Source organism: Falco biarmicus, chromosome 5, assembly GCF_023638135.1.
Source record: "Falco biarmicus isolate bFalBia1 chromosome 5, bFalBia1.pri, whole genome shotgun sequence".
In the NCBI taxonomy this organism is placed as follows: Eukaryota; Metazoa; Chordata; class Aves; order Falconiformes; family Falconidae; genus Falco; species Falco biarmicus.
In genome coordinates, this window is record NC_079292.1 from 9,928,715 (window position 1) to 9,955,236 (window position 26,522).

Below are 26,522 nucleotides of genomic sequence, written 5' to 3' on the forward strand. Positions count from 1 at the left end.
CGAAGTTCTGCGTATTTAAAGTGATGCTTGCCATCTTAGGCAACAAAGAAACAGCTAATGCTATTATATACTTTCACCTTCCCTGAACATTATACATGTCATTAATTTCAACTGATTAATGCCTATACATACCCTTATGCTTTGGGTAAATTGATATTATATAAGTACATGCTTAGCTTTTCAGTAGAAGGGCATTAGTGAATCCCACCTGAAATATAACTGCATAAAAGATCATTAAAACTAACCTGATTTATCATCTTAATCTGTTTTAGCAGCTTTCAGAATACATCTTTTTGGTTCACTTGTGAAAAAGAGGGTATGACCTGTAAGCAGATGTAGGATTAGACTGAGAAATGCATACACCAGAAGGCTCTATTGTGCTATTTTTTTTGTCAGAATGTTTGAAGAATAGTTACTATAAACAACAAAATGCTCAGTCTTCAAGTGCCTGCTGGTTAAATCTGTGTCTAAACGCCACATGATAATTTGCTGTCTTCATTTCCTGTTAATAAAAAGACGTCTGCTCTGCCTGCTTCTAAGCTGATAAAGTAAATAATTATTGTTCTTAATTTGTCTAACATAAACCATGGACTTAATTAATACAGTTGTGTTTTAAAGGAAAAAATTGGGTATTAAATTCCTTGGATATTAAAGTCCTATAAATAGATAATAAAATCTCTGCATCAAAATTCTAAACGGTTTAATCTTCAGTTTACTAAGAAACAAGAAGTTAAACTTTTATCTTGCTAATTTGAAACCTGTCACTATTCTTCCATTTTATTCTGCATCCTGCTGAATTTAAAAACAAGTGCTCTTAGAAAGCACTGAAGTCTTCTAAAACAATTTGTTTCTAGAAGTCAAGATGACATTTAAGTTTTGTTTTCCTTTTTCCTACACCCTTGAAATGTAGTTTATTGTATAAAGTGTTGAATTAAGACCTTAGCTGAAGTATTTTTCTTGTATTTTCTTTTTTGTCATTTTTTGGCAGATTCTTTTGGTCAGCCTAATTGTTCTCATCTATGTGTGTGTGGGGGGGTATGTGTTAGAAAATCAATCTATGCATTCCTCTCCTCATGCTCTTCTTTTTTTTTTTTTTTTTTTTCATGACAGACCAAAGTGGTGATCTATTTCTTTAATGAGGAAAGCTCATTGAAAACACTTTAAACATTTTCAAAATGTGAAAATATGCAAAAAGCACCAGTATCAACAATATTCCAGAGAAGAAAACAAAAGTCAGTCACGTTCATTTAGTATTTCCCAAGGCTGTCTCAACGAAGCAGTCTTGCTTAAGGTAACAGTTCGCTCTCTGAGAGACCACTAGGAGAAGCTGTTTGCAAAGTTGAGGGCTGGAAACAAGCTGGAGTCAACCCAGTGTCCATCCTATCTAGTTCCCATTGGAACTGGAATACCATGTTTATCTCACATGCTATAGCTATTTGCAAGGAATCTTAATCCTACAATGTATCAAGTGGCCTTTGCAAATTATTACAGGTTTTAAGATTTCCATACATCCAAATACTTCTAGAGGGTACTCCAAGCCTCAAGTGAGGAAAAACAGTCCATTCCCAGAGGAAAACCTAAACCCACCACCTAATCAATCAGCTTCACTAGAGTAACTGCCACCAGGACAGCAATCTTGCAAGACTGTCACAGCAAAATTTTCTTTAAACATTCTGGTCAACCTGTATTTTTTGTGTCATTATTTGAGTGTTTTATGGTCTAACAGCTGCCTCCCACTTGAATTTACTAGTTTAGTTCATGAGGTATTTATTTCAAATCTTTTTTGATATTTAAGTCTGAGTGAATTAAACAATTTGAGATGTGACCAGAGACAACATTACATCTGTGCCAGTTAGACTATGATCTAAGCAGACAAGACAGGCCAATCCAAAGCCAACTGACAGGAGTTCTTAAAAAATGGAAAATTAATATAAGAGAGAAAGGAGAGAGAGAGAAGGCTACTCAGGTTTTCAGTGTTCACTGTTCCCACTAGTTCTCTAATCCCAAACGCAGTTGTGAAGAATAAGGAGGAAAACAATGTTGAGGAAAGGAAAATTCACGCTACCTTCTTGTAAAGATAAAGTTAAAATGAAAACAACTCTTTTTAAAACAGTTCATCACTTTTCTTGGCTGAGTTCTTGAAAGAGAGGTCCCAGGCTGCAATGACAGCTGAATACTGCTTTTGAATTGAAAAAAACAAGTCCAAACCACTATCCATAACATTTGGTGTAGTAGGAAAGGCTCATTTTTTGTTGGTTTTAGTTGCAAAATTCTTATTGCATAGTTTATGGATGACCTAAACCTTTGAAAACCAATGACTTCTGAGTCTTCTCTTCTTGGCAGGCACAGTAATTTGTAAATAAAAATAACAAACTCAAAACAGTGCTATTTTATTTTATTCTGTCTTTAAAGCAATTAAAGAAAAATATCTAGAAGGCAAGATGAGATGGAATTTTGAAACTATTTATCTATTTTTTCTATCTCAGCTCATCTCGCAGTCAGATTCTTTTTTCTATGGATTCTTTTCTCTCAGTAGTAGATACATATTCCCAAGAGTACAATAAATGATCACCAGCACAATGTGTGTCAGAAATGTGTTGCAAAAATGCATTTTTATATTCTGCTTGTGCAATAAGGCTAACAGGAAGAAACAAAATAATGATTCAGAGTTTGTGCCATTTTCTAAGATCGTGTTTTCAAGAGGTGAGATTTTCAGGGCCATAGATGGTACATTTTTCTAATACCTTTTTGTGTACTTTTTCTTCTGGGGCATTTGCGTCCGTGCAAACATCCACTAAAAATATATTTAACAGTTCTGAAAACTGTAGGTGTTGTCAGCGAGGTTCTTTATGACAACAAACTCAGTGAAGTGACAGGTCCCTGGTATGTGGTGATCCTAGCCTTAGTGCAGGTTGACAGATAAGACATCCTACTGGCTCACCTTTTTCACTTACTGTTGTCTGGACCCCTAGGTCTTTTCTGTCATATATATGACATGCCTCAACGAGGTTTAATATGACAGAACTATTTACTTTATCACTCCAGAGCACGATCTCTCCTGACAATGAAATCAGACAGTGCAATTTACTTAAATCTGAACCTGTTCCATCTGTCAGAAGGCTGAGGTAAAGTATCGTGGCATCCATCAAAAGAGAGAATATAAGTTATTTGCTCTTTCACATCAAATTTATACAATAGTATATTGATGTGCCTGGGTACTCATATCTCCACCATATCTGATTTTTATTGTTGTCTTCACAATAATTTAAGGACTTCAGGCATTCTTTCCACCTCGACTTGACAGATCACAAATATAAGTGATTTAAAAGGTGAGAGAATTGTTTACGTCATGACCAGGTAGCAACTTATTCCTCCTAGATTTAAGTATAGCACAGAAAGTTAAAGTAGCAATTTAGCAAAAAGATGTTCATGGAATCCTAGAATGATTCTTTGAACAATCATAGAATGTTGTCTTTATTTCATTTTACTACAATTTTCTCAGGTCTAGAAACACTGAGATACAGTTTTGCAGGCTCTGGAGGAGATACTTAAGTGTCGGGGTCATAAACTCACGTGGGAAGCAGTAGCTGTTTTATTACCTGGAGCTGGATGTTAAGATAGTAACAGGAAGTTTTCAGATACATCTTTTTAAAGTATGCTGTATGTGGGGAAGATGTGACTGCATGGCAAAAGTACCTTTTGGGAAATGTGTATTTAAATTTCTTTAATTTTGACATGATTTTAATGTAAATGCATTAATAACACCTTTAGGCTAAGACTTTAGACTAGGTGTGTGCTTAACATTTAGTACAAGGCTTATGATTAATTATTAGGACTTAAGTTTGATGTTTAAAAAATTCCAATGCTTTTGTTTTTTAAAGACTCTTTTTTTGTTTCATCCATTATGCTATATTTATATGGAAGTCCTGTTTACATGCTGCTATTTGTTAATATGGAATGGGTGATCAAAAATCCGTGCTCACTCTAAGCAGGTGTTGCCTGCTTTGGCTTTTCTCACTGTAGTTTGCCTCCCACCTTTATTTTTAAATAATTTTCAGCCATATTCCACCTCTAGGAAAATATCTGGAAGATTCAAGGTGTTGAAATTCAACAAGATCTGAGTAGGCCACTTACTGTGCCAACCTATAGTACTAATTTACTTGAGAAAGGATATTATATATCTTTGGGAATGATCTGGGAGAAATATATGCTACCTTGTGTTCATATTGGGATCAGGCAGAAACTTAGGACTAATGTAAAAGTTCAACTCAAAAGTTAAATTATTTGTCTGTTTGCAGTCTGTTCTTTAGCTATAGTCACAAGTTACTGTTCATCCTTCAAGGCAATGGGAAAGGGGAAAGGAGAGTTAGCACACGTTAACTGATGGCTTTAAAAATTAGAGTCACTGTTCAAAGAGGAATCATCATGAAGAGTTATCAACAATTATTAAATATTTAATATTACAGGCCAGATGGAATTGGAACAGTATCTGTTGAAGAGAAAGAAAGGTTTGAGGAAATTAAGGACAGACTTTCTTCCCTTTTAGAAAACCAAATAAGCCATTTCAGGTGAGTCTGTAATTTATTCAATGAATGCTAATTTTTTTCTGGAACAATTTTCTCATGTTGCTCAGTTTTTGTCTTGAACAAGCGGAGTGAAAATGAAGTAGTCTACCTGCAAAGAAATTTTGAATATATTAAATATGGAATAATGTATTTACACATGTGACTGTGCTTAAAATTTACTTATGTATCATGTGAGCTGTGTTTTTCTATGCTAGAAAAGATTGTGCAAGAAAATAGGCCTGGGTTTTGTCGATTCTTTTAAACTTAAAGCTTCCTATAACTCTGACTGAGAAAATTGTCTAAATGAAAATGACCAAACCATAGCAATTTCTGGATTAGTACTGATCAGAAAAATCATATGAGTAGAGAACATCTTTGATAGATCACAGCTAAAACTTTTCTCATTTCTCATTTCTCATTTCTCATTTAGATGTCATTTCTTAGTTGCATGCTGTACTTACCGTTCCTAAATCAGCTGAGGTCCATCGTCCTCCATAAAGAGTTCTTCATATGTAAAGACTGTCCATACCAGTAGAAGATGTTTAGGGAAGGAGGACAAGAAACTAAGCAAACTTGGGGTGATACTTCCTTCTATTTTCTAGCAATTGATGGTTGTTGAAGCTTAGCATAAAAATGGCACGGAGACCACGAAATTTGTTAGTTTATCACACTAAGCCAACCTATCTGCCATTAATCTCTCAATGTAATCCTTTTTTTAGAATGCATTTATAGATATTTTTTTTTGTGTCTTTATCACCTTATGACAACCAGTTCCACAGTTTAAATAGTGCTGTGTGAAACAGCTTGCTTTTGTTTGGCAAGGCTCCCTGTAACTTTGTTGGATGCCCCTCTGGCTTGATGAGGTAAATGTCTGGTATTCACTGGTATCTGTCATGTTGATAACTAGGTTGTTGGGGATTTTTTGAGCATCGAGGATGTAGCAGTCTTCACTTGGGACTTCATCTCTGTATTAAACTAAAGACAGCTGGGACTCTACTTGGAGGGTATTCCTTTTGGGAAAAAAAAGATATGCTCCTTTATTTCCTTTAAAGATTCTTCCTTGACACATTTCCTGTTTTCCAGTCTTCCATGGAATTAAATAGCTCTTGCCAGAAAAGCAATACAGAGAAGCATAGGACACTGTGCTTCCTACCCAGGTCTTGGAAAGGCAGGGGGAGAGTACTGACAAAGAACATCATCTGCAGGGTGAAGGAAAACTTGTTTCTGTGACAATCTTCTCATGCTTGCTACCAAAAAAAAAGAGGAGGATTGGAGCTCAGAGAAGACCTCTGGCCTGTGATTGGCATACTTATGGCTATGTCCTGTCAAGTTCATAGTAGAAACACAACTGCTGTGATTTCCAACGAATATAAATACTTATACACAATGGTAAGGTCAGTGAGAGTAGCCGTGACCCAAAAAATACTGAAACAGCAGAAGCCTTCTGAATATGTACTGAGAGAGGAGGGAGATGGCAGAACAAGAAAGGAGGCTGGGCATCGTCAGAATAATTCTGTTCACATTCAGGCCTTCACATGCATAAGACTAATTACAAAATATATGATGTCTAAATAATTATTTGAGTTTGAACAAATAAATGAAAACCCCATCATGTCTGCTTACCTACACAGTAGAATATGCTGATGAGCTTGGACTATATCAGTGACCATAGGATCTTTCTGCCTCAGTCTTGGTGGGTTTTGAGAGAATTCAAATGTTGGGAAGTCCTACTTGAGAGCAATTAGATGTGTCTTTCAAAGATTAATGCCTCCATCCTTCAAAGGACTCAAAGGTTTGCCTTAAAATCCTGTTTAATCAAGATAAACAAACAGTGCTCTGCCAGGTGAAGAGTAATTATTCTATCTTTCTCTGAACAAATATTAGAAATAAAAAGCAAATTAGGTGGAATGTCTTCATATAAATGAGGATACTGGAATAATCCTGCTAGAAGGAAGAATCAATAGTGCCCTGAATCTGAATTTATAAAGCATATAGGGTCACAATATAGGGCATCCTGATAAAGAATTGTCATTAGACTTTTAAAGAAAACCTTGACTTAGGTAATGTGTAAAGATCACCTGTATCATTAATTAGCAAAGAATAACCTTGGCTGTGAGATTGCTTTCTTAAGAAAACATGGTATTAAAACCACTCCGTACCTCATGTTGAATATTTTGAAAAATACATTCAGCCATAAAGATGGATGCAAAACATGCACTGAGTTTCTCTGCTTTGGCCTCACTGTCCCTGAATGCCCTGTACTCCTTGTCACCAAACAGTCCCACCATCTCCCAGGGTGCTTCCTGCCTCCACTGTGATTCCTACTGTCAGTTTGAGCATCTGTGCCGTTCACAGGTGCACTAGAATATTTTAAAATACTTTCATGTCGTCTTTGTTTGGATAGGTTGCACGTTTTTTAAATGCCAGATTCTCTACAATAACCTCTTTATCTTCCTTGTGGAGTCACATAGAGGGGCTTTTGTTTGGGTTTTTTGAACAGATTTTTAATTGTAGCATACATTTGACTTGGGCTCCTACTTCCTGTGTTTTACCTCAGGCTGCTTGTAGGTTTCTTGCTTTCTTGATTGCTCCTTTAAGGTTTTGTCGTTTGTTTTTCAAGTTCTTTGTTTTATCATAGTTCCCATACTTGGAATTGAATAGACATGTACTAAATGTACACGTGCTGATTTTTTTTTTGCATGTTCTTTTTTGCTAAGTTATTCAATTTTATTGTTTTATGATCACTACTACAGAGCACCTCTCCTGCTCTGCACCTCTCAAACTATATCCTGTTCACATTTGAGACCAAATCCAGAATAGGATCTTTTCTTGTGGGTCCTAAATGAGCTGTCCAACGAAGCAATTCAAAACTGTGTCCCAAAATACTTTCACTATATCTCATCCTAGTGAGACATTGATCAAGTGCACATGTGTATAGTTAAAATCTCTTTCTATTTGTGATGAATTTGCAGCTCCTCTAATCTCACTTAACATTTCCTAATCACTCACAGCATCCTAATTAAGTGATCAGGGGTACAGACTTTCAAAGATCACCAACATGTTTTTTTTCTTTAATATGTCAGAAGTTGTCTCAAGTTTTGCCCTTATTCCATTGCTTTGCATTGCATGCTCTAGTCAGCTGCTGTGGACAGTTTAACCAAAGAGTGTATTTCTCTTCCTGCCTTTTCAGAGATGCACTGAACATTTGCTGTGTCCATCTAGGTCGCTAGGTCACACCTATCTGAAAATGGTGCTTTTCCATGCCTGTCAACTAACCTGCAGCTTCCAGTTTTAATACTCCTCTATTGCCTTTTTAATTGTAATTTTCATTGCTATCAGCCTGGCTTCATTATGATTAAGATGCTTTCAGCCCATCCCATGCTGGTGGCTCTTATCTAAAGTATTTCCTAGTTCTTAAGGTACTCAAATCATTCCTCTCTGTCATTTTACCTACCCACTGAGAATTCAGATCTCTGCCTGCCTGTCAGGCACCAAATGTGGAAGAGCCAATATTTCAGAGAAAGCTGCTGTGAGGGTAGTGGACTGTAACCTCTTGCCTAGCTGTGTGAATTGTTTCTCTGTAGTGTTCCTGCTACACTTCCATATGGTGCTGGTACTAATACAGAGCATGAGTGCTGCTCCTTCTCTATCCACTCCTAGGCAACTTTAAATGTCTCCTGATGTCCATCCTACCTTTGTACCCAGCAAGTAACATACTGCTTGGTCCTCTTAGATGTCACAGATCCAATTGTCCATATGTCTAAGTATTGAATCGGCTACTGTCACCATCTATGTCTACTTATCCTTAAAGGTCCCCTTGGCTGTGGGAGCATCCTTGTCACAGCCAAACAGCGTGACATCACCTGCCGTGGAGATTTTATCCAGGAGATTGAATTTCATCTTGCCATCAAGATGCTGCTTCCCTGCCTCCTCAGCAGCACAGAGGCTGTAATACTGGAGGCAGGACTTCTTGAGTGTCCTTTCGGCCTCTACTATGAACATTTCCTTTTCTTTAAGCTGCTTATCTCAAGAAAACTATTCTCTGTCAGAAGGTCCTTACACCAATTGTACACATAAGCTTGCTGCCCATAGTGTACTCATACATATTGTCTCTGCAATAAACTGAGTAACCCCTATTCTACTGTTGGACTTCCATCTGCATCATGAACTTAAAACCAGTTGGGTCTTGGAAGCCTGTTATGTTATCTACATTGCAGAACATACCTGGAAGGAAGTATTTGATTTGAAGTATTAAGTATAATCAAGAAATGATTGACATTTATTCAAAAACTACCACGAGAGGTGGATAGCAATAAACAGTGGGAAAGACGAGGGGAGGAAACAAAACACCTAAAGATGTATTCTGTTTTATGGTGGTTTATCGCCTAAAGGTCATTAAATGTGCTTTTGTAATTTGTTAACCTGTCCTCATAAATTGTTAGCACTATTGTAAGAAAGAAAATGAAGCAGAGCAAATAGTGGAAATCTCACTGCAGGAAATCCTTTTTTTGACCTCATTTAGAGGGCTTTATTTTGGCTGAGCAAAATGTATATCTAAAATTCACTGGTCTGAATCCTTTTTATCATTATAAAAGATTTTACTGTTGGAGAACATTAGAGTATGAGACTACCATTCTCAGTGAGTAATAATAAGAAAAAAATAATCTCAGCAAAGTAAAAAATCCTTTTTCCAATTGGGGATATCCCAGCAAGATTTTATAGACAGGATTAAGAGAGGTTACAGTTGTCTGAGCATTGTAGTCTCATTGAGCTGATATATTGGATCTTTTAGTAAACAAAAATGAAGAACAAAGCTATGAATGGGATCACTTTTTAATTGACTTTTTTAGAAGTATCGAGACAGAAGTAGGTATGGTTTAATTTGTAGGTGATAAAATTTAAGATGAAATAAAATGCTTTTCCAAGATATTTATAATATAATTAGGAAAATTACAGGATATCTGCAAGCATTTTTATTCCCATTTATCTCTACAAACTTCAGTATCTGACATTTTATCCTTATCTTAATCCAACATTAGAACAAGACAGAATGTACTGAGTGCTGTCTCACAGCTCCAGTATCAGTCATGGCTACATAAGAAATAGTATCTCTTTCCAGGAAGATGACAGATCAGAAACCATTAAATACCCTTCATAGTTCAGAAAGTGGAAGTGATGCTTTTGCCATCTGTCTGTGGGCCTGAGCTGGTGATGGGCTGATACTGCTGTAGAGAGATAGATATACATATATGTATATATATATATGTATATATACTGCCTGTATATATTCCATGGTAGGCTACTGAAAAGGCCTTTTGCTTTCGTTAGTACTTTGTCTTTTGAAGTCTCCTGCTAACATAATTTAATGCAAGTTCTGTACAGTTACATCTCAAAGTAAATTCTTAGCTATTATAATTCTGATTGTTTTTTCTTATTACTATTTCTTTTTATTATTATTTTTTAAGGTACTGTTTCCCTTTTGGACGTCCTGAAGGAGCTTTAAAAGCCACACTTTCATTACTTGAGAGGGTAAGTTTGAGAACATATTTTAAATTCTGCTTGAGTGCTAACCCTGCATTCTTCTTTTACCTTCAGGCTACTGAAAGCGGACTCATATCTTCTTAGGTATTTTACTACTGGTTTTAATTGTTCACTGGGAGGTTTTTTTCTCACTGCCTTCCACAGAGGTAAAGAGCTGTTTTCATAGAATCATAGAATGGTTTCAGTTGGGAAAGGACCTTAAAGATCATCTATTTTTAACCCCTATGCCATGGGCAGGAACACCTTCCACTAGACCAGGTTGCTCAAAGCCCCATCCAGCCTGACTGTGAACACATCCAGGGAAGGGGCAGCCACAGCTTCTCTGGGCAACTTTTTCCCTTGTCTCACCACCCTCACAGTAAAGAATTTCTTCCTAATATCTAATCTATATCTACCCACTTTCAGTTTTAAACCATTACCTCTTGTTCTATCACTACCTGCCCTTGTCAAAAGTCCCTCTCCAGCTTTCTTGTAGGCCCCCTCTAGGTACTGGAAGGCTGCTATAAGATCTCCCCAAAGCCTTCTGTTTTCCAGGCTAAACAACCCCAACTGTCTCAGCCTGTCTTCATAGGAGAGGTGCTCCAGCCCTCTGGTCATCTTTGTGACCCTCCTCTGGCCTCGCTCTAACAGGTCCCTGTCCTTCTTCTGTTGGAGGCTCCAGAGCAGAACACAGTACTCCAGGTGGGGTCTCACAAGAGTGGAGTAGAGGGGGAGAATCACCTGCCTCCACCTGGGCCACACTTCATTTGATGCAGCCCAGGATACAGTTGGCTTTCTGGGCTGTAAGTGCACATTGTCAAGCCATGTTGAGCTTCTGTCATCAGCCTGCACCCCCAAGTCTTTCTGCTCAGGGCTGTCCCTCTTCCGTCCTCTTTCCAGCCTGTATTTCTGCTTGGGACTGCCCCAACCCATGTGCGGGACCTTGCACTTGGCCTTGTTGAACTTGATGAGGTTCACATGGGCCCACCTCTCAAGCCTGTCAGGGTCCCTCTGGAAGACATCACTTCCCTCCAGTGTGTTGGCCATGCCACACAGATTAGTGTTGTCAGCAGACTTGCTGAGAGAGCACTCGATCCCACTGCCCATGTCACTGACAAAGATGTTAAACAGCACCAGTCTCAATACTGACCCCTGAGGAATGCCAGTCATTACTGCTCTCCACTTGGACATCAAGCCATTGACAACAACTCTTTGAGTGCAACCATCCAGCCAATTCTTTATCCACCAAGTGGTCCATCCATCAAAACCATGTCTCTCCAGTTTAGAGACAAGGATGTAATGTGGGACAGTGTCAAATTCTTTGCACAAGTCCAGGTAAATTATATCAGTCGCCCTTCCTTCATCCACCAGTGCTGTTACCCTGTCATAGAAGGTCACCAGATTTGCCAGGCACAATTTGCCCTTAGGGAAGCCACATTGGCTGTCGCCAATCACCTCCTTATTTTCCATGTGCCTTAGCATAGTTTCCAGGAAGATCTGCTCCATGATCCTGCGAGGCACCAAGGTGAGACTGGCCAGCTTGTAGTTCCCCAGGTCTTCCTTATTTCTCTTTTTAAAAATGGGGGTTATATTTCCCCTTTTCCAGTCAGTGGGAACTTCACTGAACTGCCACAACTTCTCAAATATGATGGATAGTGGCTTAGCCACTTCATCCACTGGTTCCATCAGGACTTGCAGATGCATCTCATTAGGTCCCATGGACTTGTGCACCTCCAGGTTCCTTAGTCTTTAACTGATCTTCTCCTACAGTGGGCAGTTCTTCATTCTCCCAGTCACTGCCTTCTGCCACTTGGGTGGTGTGGCTCGAGCACTTGCCAGTGAAGATCAAGGCAAAAAAGTCACCGAGTACGTCAGCCTTCTCCATATCTCAGATAACCAGGTCTCCCGTTTCCTTCTAGAGAGGGCCCCCATTTTCCCTAGTCTTCCTTTTATCACCGACATACCCGTAGAAGCTTTTCTTGTTGCTGTTGATGTCCCTGGCCAGATTTAATTGTCAGAGCTGTAGCTTTCCTAACCTTATCCCTGGCAGCTCAGACAATTTCTCTTTATTCCTCTCAGGCTAGCTGTCCTGGCTTCCACCCTCTGTAGGCTTCCCGTTAGGACTGTTTTCTGTAGGACTTACTTATTGGACCTTCACTTCAAGCCACTGCGGTGACTGTTTCTTTCTAATTTAACGGTTACCCAGCATTACCTCCAAAATAGTACAAATGTACTCTGCAGTCCCCCTTTCCTGCTTTCTATGGCTTCTGTGCTGTTGGTATTGTCTCCACTGATACGTAATGTTACAACACTTCTATATAATCCAAGGAATGTTCCATAAATGCATAATCTGAGTCAGTTTCTGAAGAAAAAGCTATATGCAGCAAAACTCACATGGGCAACTATAAATGTAAACTCCTGCCCAGCAAATCCTCTTGCATTAACTGGAAGGGAGAAGACCTCGTAATGGTAAAAACATCTCAATCATCTCTGAGGGAAGAGAATTTTAAATTCCAGCAGAGATTCCAGAGGAATTGTATCAGCAGGAGCCTGATGAATGTATGAATTCCAAAAAAGCTTAGATCGCAGTCTGTGTAGGTTTGCCAAAATGTGAGAGGTCTGGTCCTGGAGACTGTCACTTATTCTGCACTGCAGAACACTCCATGGATAACAGTTCTGTCTTAGAAAATCTTTCCCATGGTCAGAAACACGTGAGTCTGAATATATATGTTTTATTTCACTTACAATCTCAGTGACTGTAGTGCTGTGTCAATTCCTTTGTGTTATATGAAACTCACTGTTCCTGCTGCTACAAGTGACAATGATACTCTGGTGCTCCAGCAATACCGTCAGTATTGACTGCGAATAAATGTGCATTCCTATACTTGTGGATGCAGAATGGTTTAGAAACATTTTATTTTGACTTGGAAAATTTGGGGGAAAAAAATACAGATCCAGAATAAATGGGTTTGAATACTGTACTTTCACATGTTGATAACCCAGGATTTAGTCATTAAAAAGGAGCAAGTTAACCTGTTTGTTTTTCACAGCAAGGACATGTTGAATTGGAATAGCTTTAAAAGGAAGAAAAGCAAGTCGGTATTAGCTGGCTCTGATGGTGCTGTTCACAGCTTTTCCTGTGCACTGTTGAAGAGTCAATGGTTATGCAATGGTGGAAGTTTTTCCACAGATGAGAACAAAGCAAATTTCCACATCCACATCTTTAGTGGGCACCATGATCCAGCCCATTCACAGAATGTTCCTGTTACACTGGTCTTGATGTCACCCAAAGAAAGACTGACTGGCATGCCACAAGATGCCGAACAGCAGGGGTGTTGTATATAAATACCGTACAGGCAGGCAGACCAGGGTTGAACAGAAATCTTCAAAGACAAATATCTAGTTCTACCACCTGAAGTAGTTTCTTTTTGATTTTTGCTTTTAATTATTATCAGACCTCTAGTAACTGTAGGACACTTTTATCCTTTTCCCTTGGGTTTTGTAACCAAGAGGTGTAATTGTCTCTAACACAGGTTTTAATGAAAGATATTGCCACTCCCATACCACCAGAAGAGGTGAAGAAAGTGGTTAGAAAATGTCTGGAGAAGGCTGCCTTGATCAATTACACTCGACTTACAGAATATGCCAAAATAGAAGGTTAGTACAGCAATCAACTGCCAAAGTGGCTGTAAAAGCCAACAATACCAATTAACTGAATATTCTGTGAGCAGCCTTTTTCCTTTACAGAACAAACCCCTTCCACAGCAAGGGGAAATGTCTCATTAAAATCTCAGCTGGTGAACTATGGAGCTTTTTCCTATTCATTGCTTTAATATGCCTCCTGGGACCCTGTTTGAATGGAAGACTAGGACTTCCTAATTTAAGTTGCCCTTTGTTCTTACTTTTGAGTTCTCCATAAGTCTAAAGGGTTGTTTATGGGTTATTTTTTATTTCTCTAACTATATCTAGTAATTAAACTACTAACAGGAAATTCTTTCCTTAACAGCAATGACAGTACTTTGAAACTTGAAAACTCTGGGTGTAGATGCTTTTGTGATGTACTTATAAGGCAGACAGATAGATAAGTGGGTTTGGTTGTTCGGATTTTTTTGCTGTTGTGTTGTCAGATATATATTAATAATCTGGTTATTAAAACGGTAATTACTTTCTGATTTTCGGACTGCATTAATTGAACAAAATACTAGGTCTGATGGTAAGCAGAAGTTTTCCTGGAATTTAGGTATGTTCTAGAAAGTATATCACAAAATTAACTAAGATTTTTCTCAAAAAAATTGGCTGGGATACACAATGTCGTTTTATTATATGTTAACCTTATGTAGAACAGTAAGGAAGTCATAAAACTCAAATGCCTTGTCATGACATGTCTGTTATTCTCCATAAAGTCAACTCAGATATATTCAGGAGTAGCAAACAAATGTGTGCATCTATATAACTGGATTTATAGGTAGAGTCAATTAACAGGAAATTATATGAAGAATGAACCCTGCTTTTAAAAAATCAAAATTTTATGCATATTATGTTTTTTTATAGCATGTATTTCTAGCAATACACTAGAGGAAATAGTTATAATAGCAAAATGAAGAAGCCTCATATCTTTAGCAATATTGTAAAGCAAACTTTTTTTCCTTTTTCCATTTCTGCTCAAATTCTCTGAAAAACATGAGTTAACCAATCTCACAAGTGATTAACAAAAAACCCATCTCATCACTATAGCAACCAGTATTATATGTTGGGAGTAACAACATGAAACCATCTTAGTAACCAGTTTATCATAATTAATCATGATATCATGTTGTGTTAAAGAAAAAAGGACGAATATTAAATCTAGTCTGGAAAATGGAAAAGCAAAAATAACTGTCTTCCTTAGTTTTTATCTTTCTGTATTCATAAAGGGGATTTTTTAATGTTCAGTATTTCAGTCTTTTAGAAAACCTGTTGAAATAATGGGCATAAAAATAAAAATATTTTTTAAAGATGACAAAAGCATACAAAAGATACCTAAACTCACTCCTGACACTAAATTGGATTGGGAGAGTTTTTTACAGTGATGTAAATACATCTTTGCCCAAGATTTTTAACTATATCCTAAAGAACTGTGGCAATTCCACTGCAAGTGACAGATTTTGCACTTTATGCACATTGCTAATACTGCAATAAGCTGGAACAGCACATAAAACTGCCATCCATCCCATGGCATATTTTCACTTGCAAATTTGGTTTTGGATTTATTGTCTTTTGGTTGAAACACAACTAGATTTCTGTAAATAGTTTTACAATCATGTAATTGTAACCCCAAAGCACAATAGATAATTACATACGTAAGTCTAGTACCTCAACAAAAAATAGGTTAAGTACTTTTCTGAGAATAGAGTACTCTTTGAAACTGAAGGGCTCCAGCACCATAACATCAGAAAATTAAACTCATTGGTTTTCAGTAGCAATGAGACCTGTATTGGTCTCTTCCTATACTCTGGTCATTACAAATAGCCTACATTTTTATCAATATAAAAGTAACAGTTTTCAGCAATGGGTTCCATTCTGCTTCTTTAAGTCTGTGGGAGCATTATTGTACCTGTGCACTGAAATGACGTTCTTCTCTTGAAAATAATTCATGTTAGTGTTCGCATTAATTGCTTTCTTCTCAAATTGCATACAGAAAGCATACAGTCATTATCTTTATAACATTACTGATGTCCTCAATGTAGCTGTCATACATTTGGAGGATTTTTGTCCTATTCTTTGAATATTCCTTCAGCAAACATCATATTAGTCAGTGAAAGTGCAACTATTGCATGATAATATCAGCTATAAACCAATAGTAGCTACCAAAGAAGTAGAGAAGCAAAGAAGGTTCTAATAGAAGTAATACTCATATTCTTATTTTTTGTATTATTTTACTATTATTTAAGTTTCTAATTTCCCAGGCACAACATGGATGCGAACTCAGCCAGTGAGCCCAAAATATAGACTATATAGGACTAGTACATATAAATTTACTTCCTAAAAACATATACCATTTCTCCCTCAGCTGCCAAAACCCATCATTTCTGTGAGCTGCGAAGACTCTCACTGCTATACTCAAGATTTTAAGATTTTAACTCCTTACTTGATATTTATTCTTTTCTAATGAAATTAAAATAGTTATATTTCTGTAATGATGCTTTTCTTCTCTTTTTTTTTTTGTTGTTTAATATTTAGCAACAGCAGAAAAGGACTCAGGTGATTATTGTTTGTATGCATGTCTGCATGTATTACAGATGTAGTGTGTTGTGTCTGTTGTTTTATTATTTTTGTTGATCTCAACAATACCAAGATATTGACTAGAACATGTGTGAACCTTAAATTAATTTTTATGTAGTACAGTCCATGCAGTCTTCATTTACACTGATACTTAACTGTTATGTGCATATTTATTAGCAATTTAGATGATTCTGTATTTTGGAATATGATGCAATTGTAGTTTCTGTGAAAGAGGTATAACTAAGTGATGCAGAAAATTTTGACTGTTAAATTCAAAATCAGCTTGTGTATTTAGAAAAAAGTAATTTCATAGTCATCAGCAAAAATGGTATCCATTTCTTAATAGGACTACTAGATTTATTAATGAAGGTCTTGATAGGAGTACTAATTTTGTTAAGCTGATTTTACATTTCTCTGATATGGGTCTGTTTAGTGATATGTTTACTTTTCTAGTTACAGCTGAAGGTTGGGAGGATGGTAGTTCTTCACAGAATCACAGAATGTTCAGGTTTGGAAGGGACCTCTGGAGATCATCCAGTCCAACCCCCTGCTAAAGCAGCTTCACCTACAGCAGGTTGCACAGGATGGCGGCCAGGCAGGTTTTGAGCATCTCCAGAGAAGGAGACCCCACAGCCTCTCTGGGCAGCCTGTCCCAGTGCTCTGTCACCCTCAAAGTAAAGAAGTTCTTCCTCATATACAGGTGGACCTTCCTGTGTGGCAGTTTGTGCCCGTTGCCTCTTGCCCTGTCGCTGGGCACCACTGAAAAGAGCCTGGCCCCATCCTCTTGACGCTCTCCCTTAAGATATTTGTAGGCATTGACAAGATCCCCCCTCAGCCGTCTCTTCCCCAGGCTACACAGGCCCAGCTCCCTCAGCCTTCCCTCACAGGGGAGATGCTCCAGTCCCCTCACCATCCCTGTAGCCTCCGCTGGGCCCTCTCCAGTAGTTCCCTGTCTCCCTTGAACTGGGGAGCCCAGCACTGGACACAGCGCTCCAGATGTGGCCCCACCAGGGCAGAGCAGAGGGGCAGGATCACCTCCCTCCACCTGCTGGCCACGATCCTCCTAATGCCCCCCGGGATCCCACTGGCCTTCTTGGCCACCAGGGCACACCGCTGGCCCATGGGCAACTGGCCGCCCACCAGCACTCCCAGTCCCTTCCCCGCAGAGCTGCCCCCCAGCAGGTCACCCCTGGCCCGTGCTGGTGCTGGGGTTACAGGTGCAGGACCCCACACAGGCCTTTGTTGAACTCCATCAGGTCCCTCTCCACCCAGCTCTCCGGCCTGTCCAGGCCTGGCTGAATGGCAGCGCGGCCTCCTGGGGGATCAGCCGCTCCTCCCGGTTCTGTATCACCAGCAAACTGCTGAGGGTGCCTCTGTCCCCTCATCCAGGGCACCGAGGGAAAGGTTGGGCAGGACTGGACCCAGCACTGACCCCTGGGGCTACAGGCCTCCAACTAGACTCTGCACCACTGATCACAGTGCTCTGAGCTCTGCCATCCAGCCAGTTCTCAATTCACCTCACTCTCCCCTCCTCTAACCCACGCTGCCTGAGCTTACCTATGAGGATGTTATGGGAGACAGTGTGAAAAGCCTTGCTGAGGTCAAGGCAGACCACATCCACCGCTTTCCCCTCATCTACCCAGACAGTCATTCCATCACAGAAGGCTGTCAGGTTGGTCAGGCATCATTACCCCTTGGTGAATCCATGTTCACCACTCCTGTTTCCTCCAAATGCTTAGAGATGACCTCCAGGATGAGCTGTTCCATCATCTTTCCAGGGATGGAGGTGAGGCTGGCCGGCCTGTAGTTTCCTGGGTCCTTCTTGTCCTTTTTGAAGACAGGAGCGACACTGGCTTTCCTCCAGTCCTCAGGCACCTCTCCTATCATCCATGGCCTTTCAAAGATGACTGACAGTGGCTTGGCAATAACATCTCCCTCAGCACTCAGGGGTGCATCCCGTTGGGGTCCATGGATCTGTGGGTGTCGGGTTTGCCTAAATGATCTCCAGCCTGATCCTCCTCGACCAAGGGAGAGTCCTCCTTTCTCCACACTTCCTCTGTTGCCTCCAGAGGCTGAGATTCCTGAGCAGTAAAGACTGAAGCAAAGGTGTCATTCAGTAATGCCACCTTCTCTGCACCCTCTGTCACCAGGGCACCCACCTCACTCAGCAGCAGGCCCACATTTTCCCTAGTCTTCCTTTTCCTGCTGATGTACTTGAAGAAGCCTTCTTGTTGTCCTTGACATCCCTTGCCAGATTTAATTCCAAAGGGACCTTAGCCTTCCTTTTGTTCCTAATTTCATGAAGCTGATATATTGTATATTCTACAACAGTGCAGAGGGCTTTTTTGAGTGCTTATATCCCAATATTTAACAGAGTAATCATAAAAAGAGCATATCTGAATTAATATTGTGGCTGAGTAGTATTGGCTGCATAGAAGTATGAGGGATTGTGGAGATACATATACTATGAAATAGATGTGCACACTATTTTGTCTTACTTTTTTTAAAGATGTACACACAGACCCAGTGGAAGCCTGATCATGGTGCTTTGTGGGGTTTCCACAGATAAAACCAGCCACAGTTATGGGAAGGGGCATTGAGTTGGTAGTATTCTCAGGTTGAAATAATTTTCCAGCTGGAAAGACAGATTGGCTTGATGGCTATAGAGGCTGAATGAAAGTAGCTCAAAGTGGAGCTCCTTGCCAATGAGGGGCTTGAAGGGAGAAAGATGGTCCATTTTTGGAGGAACAGCTCCTTTAGCCAGTAAACAAGCAAAAATTACAAGCAAATTATAAAACCTACTTTTTTAAAGTCAATGTTCGTAACTAAAGACTCAAAAAATTGTATTGGGTTCCAAAACTTCCACTCCTTTTTATTTCAAAACTTTAAATGCCCTGGAAATAGAAAAGCTTTTTGGAATTGTTATAGAGAGAGCAGGCAATGTGCTGGTGGTGTGGGTATTCATGCCACAGCAGGTTAGGATGAGTTGATGCAAGCTCATGTTGTTCAGGTAATCTCCCAACTAATCAACAGGGAGAAGTTCATTAAGCAGGTGATTCAGAGCACTTGGAGGCTCCTTCAACAATTTTTCTGTGAAAGCACCTGCCTGACGCCATCAAATACAAATACAGCCTAAGACAATTTCCCTACCAGATAAGATATCTAAAACTAGGTAGCACAAATATTCTGTTTAATATTTTTACACCTGTAGGTATTGAAGAAAATATCTCTTCAAATTAGAAATCTAGAAAAATGTTGAAATTAATTTGTGAAACGAGAAACTGATTTTAGAGTTTTGGACTTTGACCTTTGCACTCTAAAACCTCAGCTATACACTTTTATACAATGTGTGTCACCTCAAGTACAAATCTTCCTTGTGCCGCATGCTTACTATTCTAATTGTTTCTCAGGCTCATTATGTCAGAAATATAGACTTAAGCGCAGATGACATACAGTTACAAGCACAGAAAAGAAGAAAAAAAAAAGTCTGTGCCTGATTTCAGTCATTTTACATTAGGTTTATGCATGCTTTGAAAGAAACTGTTGGCATGTTTTTAAGATATGGTAGCAAAGCTGTCCCTTAAGTAGCCTGGCAAATAACTATGTGAGAGAATGGACAAGAGGAAAGCTTATCATATACAGTGAGAAAATGGAAATTCACTAAGTTAGGTGAGCTAGAGATTTATAGGCTGTGTTTGTATTTTAATGGGTTAATTAAATTCTGCTTCTGACTAAAAATGTAACTGCAAATTAATCAGACAACTCAGAAAAAACGTTACCAAAAGAAGTAAACAGGCTGTGTTCCACCAGAATTTTATGTCCCATTGAACCCATTTCTCTGATGAAAAAGATGAAGCAGCTGAAGGAATCCCAATAAAATTGCATTTTAACCTGGCTAACAGGGCCAAATCCTGCTCCTGTTGGTGTCACTAGCTAAACTACAGATTTCATCATGAACTTTATGTACAGTATGCTTAGTCCTAATACCATATATTTCATTTTCGTGGAAAATAAGGAAAAACAATTTTTTTGTTAACTATAATTTACCCTTTAGTTTGTGCAATAGATATTGTATAAAGTCTTGAATTGCAGGAGTGTCCTTGTTAAGTAATACAGAGGTGAACATGCGAATTCTTTTTGTTGCGAGAATCCTTTTTCAGCAGCGTGGTTGCCATGTTCCCGGGTCTATTCCCCAAGTGCTCTCATTTTCACAGTCTCAATTGAACAAGACTCTGAATGCTTTCCCAGAAGACAGTGGTTACTTTCTTAATGGCAGACACAGTGGTATAAGCAGCACTTGCATCAACAGGATTTGTTTGCAGTCAGGATGACATTTTACTTAGCACTTCCATGTCATTGTACTGTTATGAATATGGAACAGCTTTTTTTTCAATAAAAATTACATTTGCAATGGCAATTATACAGGGTTCAGCACGTCATTCCTTACAACAGTTACAGCTAAAATTCTCATGGAGTAGCTAATCTGTTCAGCTGGTATAATTGCCATTATGAGGAGAACAGCTGCAGACCTACTATTATAACTTTGAACTATGTCTAAGAACTCTCATATAATGCCCTCGTAGTCTCAGCAAGGGTTTATAATTTGTCAAGGAGATGATCATAACATCAGTATGTGAGAATCTCTTTTTAAGTATAAACCATTCTCATTTCAGCACATGCTGTCTTGGAGACTTCGCTACATGGAAGTACTTTTTAGATCATTTTGTGTATGGCACGTTTTCCTGTCTTAATCAGTATTTAACTTGAATTAACTCTTCCTATAATGTTGAACATAACTGGACCTGCTAGATGCTGAGGCCAGAGACAAACAGCATTCTTTAGATGCATTTTATATAGTTTCCAATGAGCAGCTTATAGAAATTTGCATGCCTCCCTCACCTGTTTTCTCTCGTTCAAAAAAGATGGCCTTCCTTATACAAAATTCATATTTTTTACTTACATTTTATACACATACATTAACACACACAGAGATTAGTACAATACTGTATTTATTCCTTCTCAGAAATGAATGGTTTGCCCCATTTAAATTTATTTGAAATCTGAATGACTGAGCAGTAATGGACTCTGCTAGTTCTGCTGTCATTGCCTAAGAGAAGTGGTAGAAACTTACATGTAAATGCATGTTCCTTGCTGTGGAGAAATGTAGGAAGTGAGCTAGAAATTAAAGTGGTAAATGGCTGTGAACTGAACAGGGCAATATCTGCCGTTGTCCATAGGTATTATCTCTGAGGCAATAGACGTTGTAAAGATTTGGATTATTAGGTAGTTGGCTTCTAACTCATTATTTTTAGAAGCCTGTAGTAATTAAAAATACTGGGCTCCTTATGTCAATCAGTTTTAATAAAAGAAATGAAAATAAATCTGATTAAAATCAAAGCAAATAGTTACTAAATAGTAAGTAGCTGCTTAAAGACAAATCACTTTTGTGATTGTCATCCCAATATTTCTTTCTTTCTAGCCGACAGACTGCCAAGGGCTGAATAACTGTTAACTCCATACAATAGAAGGTCAGGGGCAACTCAGCAGTTTGCAGTTTGTTAAAGGACATCGATCGTTAACATCCTCATTACATACACATTTCTAAAGGAAGAGTAGTATGTAAATGCCCTCAAGGCTCAGAAGGATCTATCTGACTTAAAAAGAAGAACACTACAAACATTAGTAAGTTTGTAAGATAACTTGAGATGGCAAGTGGAGAGCCTCATTGTACCTGGAGAGGACTTGATTAAAGCTCTCCCTGCATGTTCATTTCTGAACAAATGAAAATGAATGAGTTGCACAGTGACATAACACCTTCTTGGTCTCCATTTATTGTGCAACTAAATGGAAAGAGGATATGGGCAAGTACCCCTGATTTAAATTCTGGAGCAGAGGTCTGGAAAAGAACCTCTGGATTGTTAGGTCCACATCCTGATAGTCTGTAAACATACACACATCCTCTCTTTAACAGCTGGCCTGAGTCAGTCTTTGTCACTGCTCTTTCTGTTTTCTGCCCCCTGCTTCACCCATTTCAAGTCTTATTTGCTCTGCAGGTGGAGGAATCACCTTACAGTCAAATTAGTTCCTAGTTTTTAGCATGCTAACTTTGTCCTTTATCCCTAATGAAGGAGGGATGGTTCCATTCTTCATTAGCATTTCATCATGTGCAATTCCTCCTCACCCTATGATGCATTTTTAGACAATTGTTTTCTACTCATGCAACCTAGGCTTTCATCACCTTGTCTCAGACTTTTAGCTTCCTGTTCTTAATTTTCATCATCTTAGAAGCCTTTCCCTATTAAAGTTTGAATTCCACCTTCTTGAACATTGGAGACAAGAACTGTGCAAAGTCATCCCCATGAGATGCCTTACACAGTACTAGTAGTACTATTGTAGCAGAAATGCTTAATCTAATGTATTCAATAAACATTTTTCTTGTTATGTCTATAGCATGCTTGTGGCACACAGCCATTCTGTGAAAAGTTACTTCAACCCAGTCTTTAGCATCTTGATCATTTCCAGCTGACAAGTTCCCAGTTTACAGCAAATGCTTGTTGCTCTTCATGTGTCAAAACGTAATGATTGCCCTTGTTCTTAAAGTATTGCATTTTGTTTCTCTCCCCCATTCTTTGGAATTGCCCAGTTCTTGTTACTGCGTTTTGACCCTGCTATTGCCAGTGTTTTACAGCATTGTTATCAGTGTACTCCTAGTATTTATTCTGAAGTCATTGGTGAAAATGTCGAGGAAGCTGAGCCCTGAGATGTAGCTTCAAGAAATTCCTCAAGAAACCTTTCTTTTCTCTTTCTCAGTGCTACCCATTGCCTTTCTCTTGAGGCAGCATTTTTATCCAACACACAGTTTGTTTCTTAATTCCCATTTTCTTCAGCTTAACTGGTACTTTTCCCATGATGCACAGTATCAACTGCGTTATTAAAGTCAGAATAGATGAGATCTACTGAATTTCTTTTATAAAAAAATACCCCATCAAGTAAAGCTACGACACAAGTCTATGTGACCTACCTTTGCAAATCTGTTACATTTTGTTCTGTTTTCTGTTCCTTTTATGTCCTTAATTATTCGTTTCTTCAGCAAAATGTTTTGAAGTCTGTGTAAGGTCAACATCACTTTTCCCTCCTCTTTACCTGCCGGCATTAGATTTGTTGTTGTCATATTTCAGTAACTCCCTAAAATTTAGACTCTTAAAATTACTAGATTTTTTAAAAACACTTATTACTAAGTCTGTACTTTCAAGTGCCAGTTTTCTGTCAGTATAGTATGTCAGTTATTCAGGTCTCTTCATTCATGGAGCCCTTCAGTTTGCCGTGTTTGTTACCTCTGAGTTTTATTCCACAGGAACAGAAAGTGCTGAGAACATTAGTTCTTTCCCCTTTTGAAGAGAAATTAGAAGTGAGGGCAAGGAAGGAAATACCAACTGCTTGTATCTGTGTTGCCAAAACCAGAACACAAAGAATCATAAACTAAGTTCCTTTGATCAGCAGTTAAAAATTGAGATTTCTTTTCATCTCTGACTTTTTTCTTCTGCTTTTAGCTTTTCAGATTTGTTATTTCATTTTTTTCCCATGAGCCAAGACTCCTTGTTTTGGGGTGGTTTTTTGTGTGGGTTTTTTTTTTGGGGGGTAGGGTGGGACATTAAAAAAAACAGAAATCCAAACCAAACTTTGATTGTCACATAAAGGTAATTCTGTGGAATACTGTGATAAATTTTAAAAAACTGGAAATACGGCACTGTGACCCACTTTATAAAATGACAGTTTATAGACTAGATGTGTACTCTGACTTTCTACAGATCTCATGATCTTTCTGTACGTAGGTGATAATGGTAATTAATTTTAACAATTTTTTGCCCCTGAAATTTAAAAACCTATTGAGTTCTTAGAAAGCAGTTAATGTAAAGACTAGTTTCAACTTCATAATTAAAGCTAAATTTCATTATTTATATAAGGCTATATTCTTTTTTTTTCAATCAGAAGAGTATAAGATGTCCTCCCAGATGTCCCCTCCTTACTTTTTCATGCAGAATTAATTCTGTGAGAATTTGCAAGAAAATCCACCACAGTCAAATCAAAATTATATGTGGGCGGATTATCCCAGTTGCGGATTAAGTCTGCAGAGTCAGTTCAGGTCTAGTAGCGTATATTAGCTCTAGTTTATTGATGTTTGCACTGCTTTTGATACAAGTCTAGAAGCAATCTTGCTGATTTCACATGTTAAAAAGTCCAAATAAATGGTCCCTACTGGAGAAGAGTTGTCTCCATACCGCTCAAATTACGATGTGTCTGTATTATCAAATTATATTATGGTCTGCTTTACTGCAGGGCTTCCCTGTCATCCCCTCTGCATCAACAGGAGTTCACTTTCAGGCCCTTGTTTGGAGTGAATCAGTCAGATGCCTTGGCAAGAGAGCTGGTGTAGAATAAAGAATAGCTCATTTAGGCTCCATGCACTACAAATGGATTTGGAAATAAGTACATAAGATTTAGGTCCCTCTGCAGAATATCCAAACAGGTAATATTCCTTCAGAAACTCCGAAACTTGCTCAGGCCACACACTGCTATGCATGCAGCATGCTCCGGAAGGAGTTTGGTAGCCAACAGTCGCTGTGTTGTCTTCCCTCCTGTGGGTCTAATTCTGGCAGATGCACAGAAACAAATTAGTTGATGGTCAGACACCTCCATTAGTAGATGTCTTGCACTTTCTGCAAGCTTAATGCTGGTAGCATTAATGTTAAGTAGCACAACAGCCGAGCACTGCCAGCACCCAGAGCAACGGTGCTGATGGAAAGTAAAACAAATGCCAATTGTCTTACATGAAGGATCAAAATGCAAACTGGCTGTCGTGTTGCAGTTTGGCATGAAGCTGGGCCAAATCCTAAGTTGCAACATCATCACCGAAGTCTCCAGCCATGCCTAGCTGTCTAGATATGAAGGTTCCTGTAAGCCCACCAGGGCTGTGAACTGGGGGTCTCTCAGCATACCTGCCTTCTTCCCAGTATACCTGCCAGTGGTCTGTGGGAGAGACCCTCTGGTCTGGAGACACCTTGGCTTTCCTGAGTGTTTTGCTCTGGATTGTTTGAAGAAAAGGAAGAAGGATGAAACACGGACAGGGAAAACCAGTAAGGCATATATGCTGTGCCATCATGGGGGAGACTGGCAGGCCAGAGACAGGTACCTCCTAGCTGCACTGTACTCACACCCGAGAAGGAGAATCACCTCTTTAGATTCCTGTGCTCAGCAAATGCCAATGAGAAATTAAACACACAGGTTTAAGGGCTTACATGCTGGGGAGAAAAAGAGGTGAATTGTACATTTGTCTTCAGGGATAAACTCTGTTCTGGAAAGCAAGCTTAAGGTAGGTTTTAAACATGCTGCTGTTAGGTTTTAGACATCCTGATGGGCTCAAGAAAGGAGGAATGGGGAGAAGTTCTCTGACCTGTGTGACACAGGAGGTCAGACTGGATGATCTGGCACTGACAGTCCCTTATGGCCCTAGGCTCCATCAGTCCATGAAGCAGTCACCTTTTCATTTTAGTAGCATCTTACTCAGTTAACTTAGCTCATTTCACAATATTTTCTTGGTACCTGTGTGACTCACTGATAATGTATACTTGAGAAAGCATCCATTATTTGCAAAGGCTGGCTTGCTATTTCATTTCAGCAGAATGTGAAGCTGAAAACAGATGATTGATGGCTTTTTCTGTTTATTTTCTAAAAAGATGTCAAGCAGCATATTTACTGACTCAACTCCTGCTGCAGCTTGTTAGTTTGAGCAGTGTAAACACATCTTAACAACCCTTAGTAATTGTGGGGGGAAAGGCATCGTGAATGTAATGAAAACTGACAGCACTGATTTCCATTCCTGTAATTTTTTTACACTTACAAAGACAAGCACAATATTTTGCTCAGATGTTTTGGAGATTCTAAAACTCCCAGATAACAGTTTATTGGTGCTCATATTTCAAATACGCTACTTGTTTGGTAAAAAAATACTTCAATATTTAGCTCTTTATCTCTCAGATTGCTTTTTAGCCCCTTGTTTATGCACACAATGTAAATGGTAGTTATCCATAACACATATTTGCTAGATTTTGGAAAGTGAAGGGCCCTTAGTTACAGAGAAAAAAGACTAGCTGATGTGGTAACTTACAGATTGAAGAG

The 26,522-nt window shown here is 38.9% G+C and overlaps 1 protein-coding gene across 2 annotated transcripts in view; it reads left to right on the top strand.

Annotated features, from left to right (window-relative positions):
* Window positions 1–26,522, top strand: part of CADPS2 (calcium dependent secretion activator 2) — a 323,409-nt gene that overhangs the window by 226,281 nt on the left and 70,606 nt on the right. For both annotated transcript variants that reach the window (XM_056341052.1, XM_056341051.1), the window contains exons 14-16: window positions 4,467–4,568; window positions 10,031–10,094; window positions 13,619–13,742. In XM_056341052.1, the coding sequence (XP_056197027.1) occupies window positions 4,467–4,568; window positions 10,031–10,094; window positions 13,619–13,742 (290 nt within the window). The remainder of the gene's footprint in view (window positions 1–4,466; window positions 4,569–10,030; window positions 10,095–13,618; window positions 13,743–26,522) is intronic.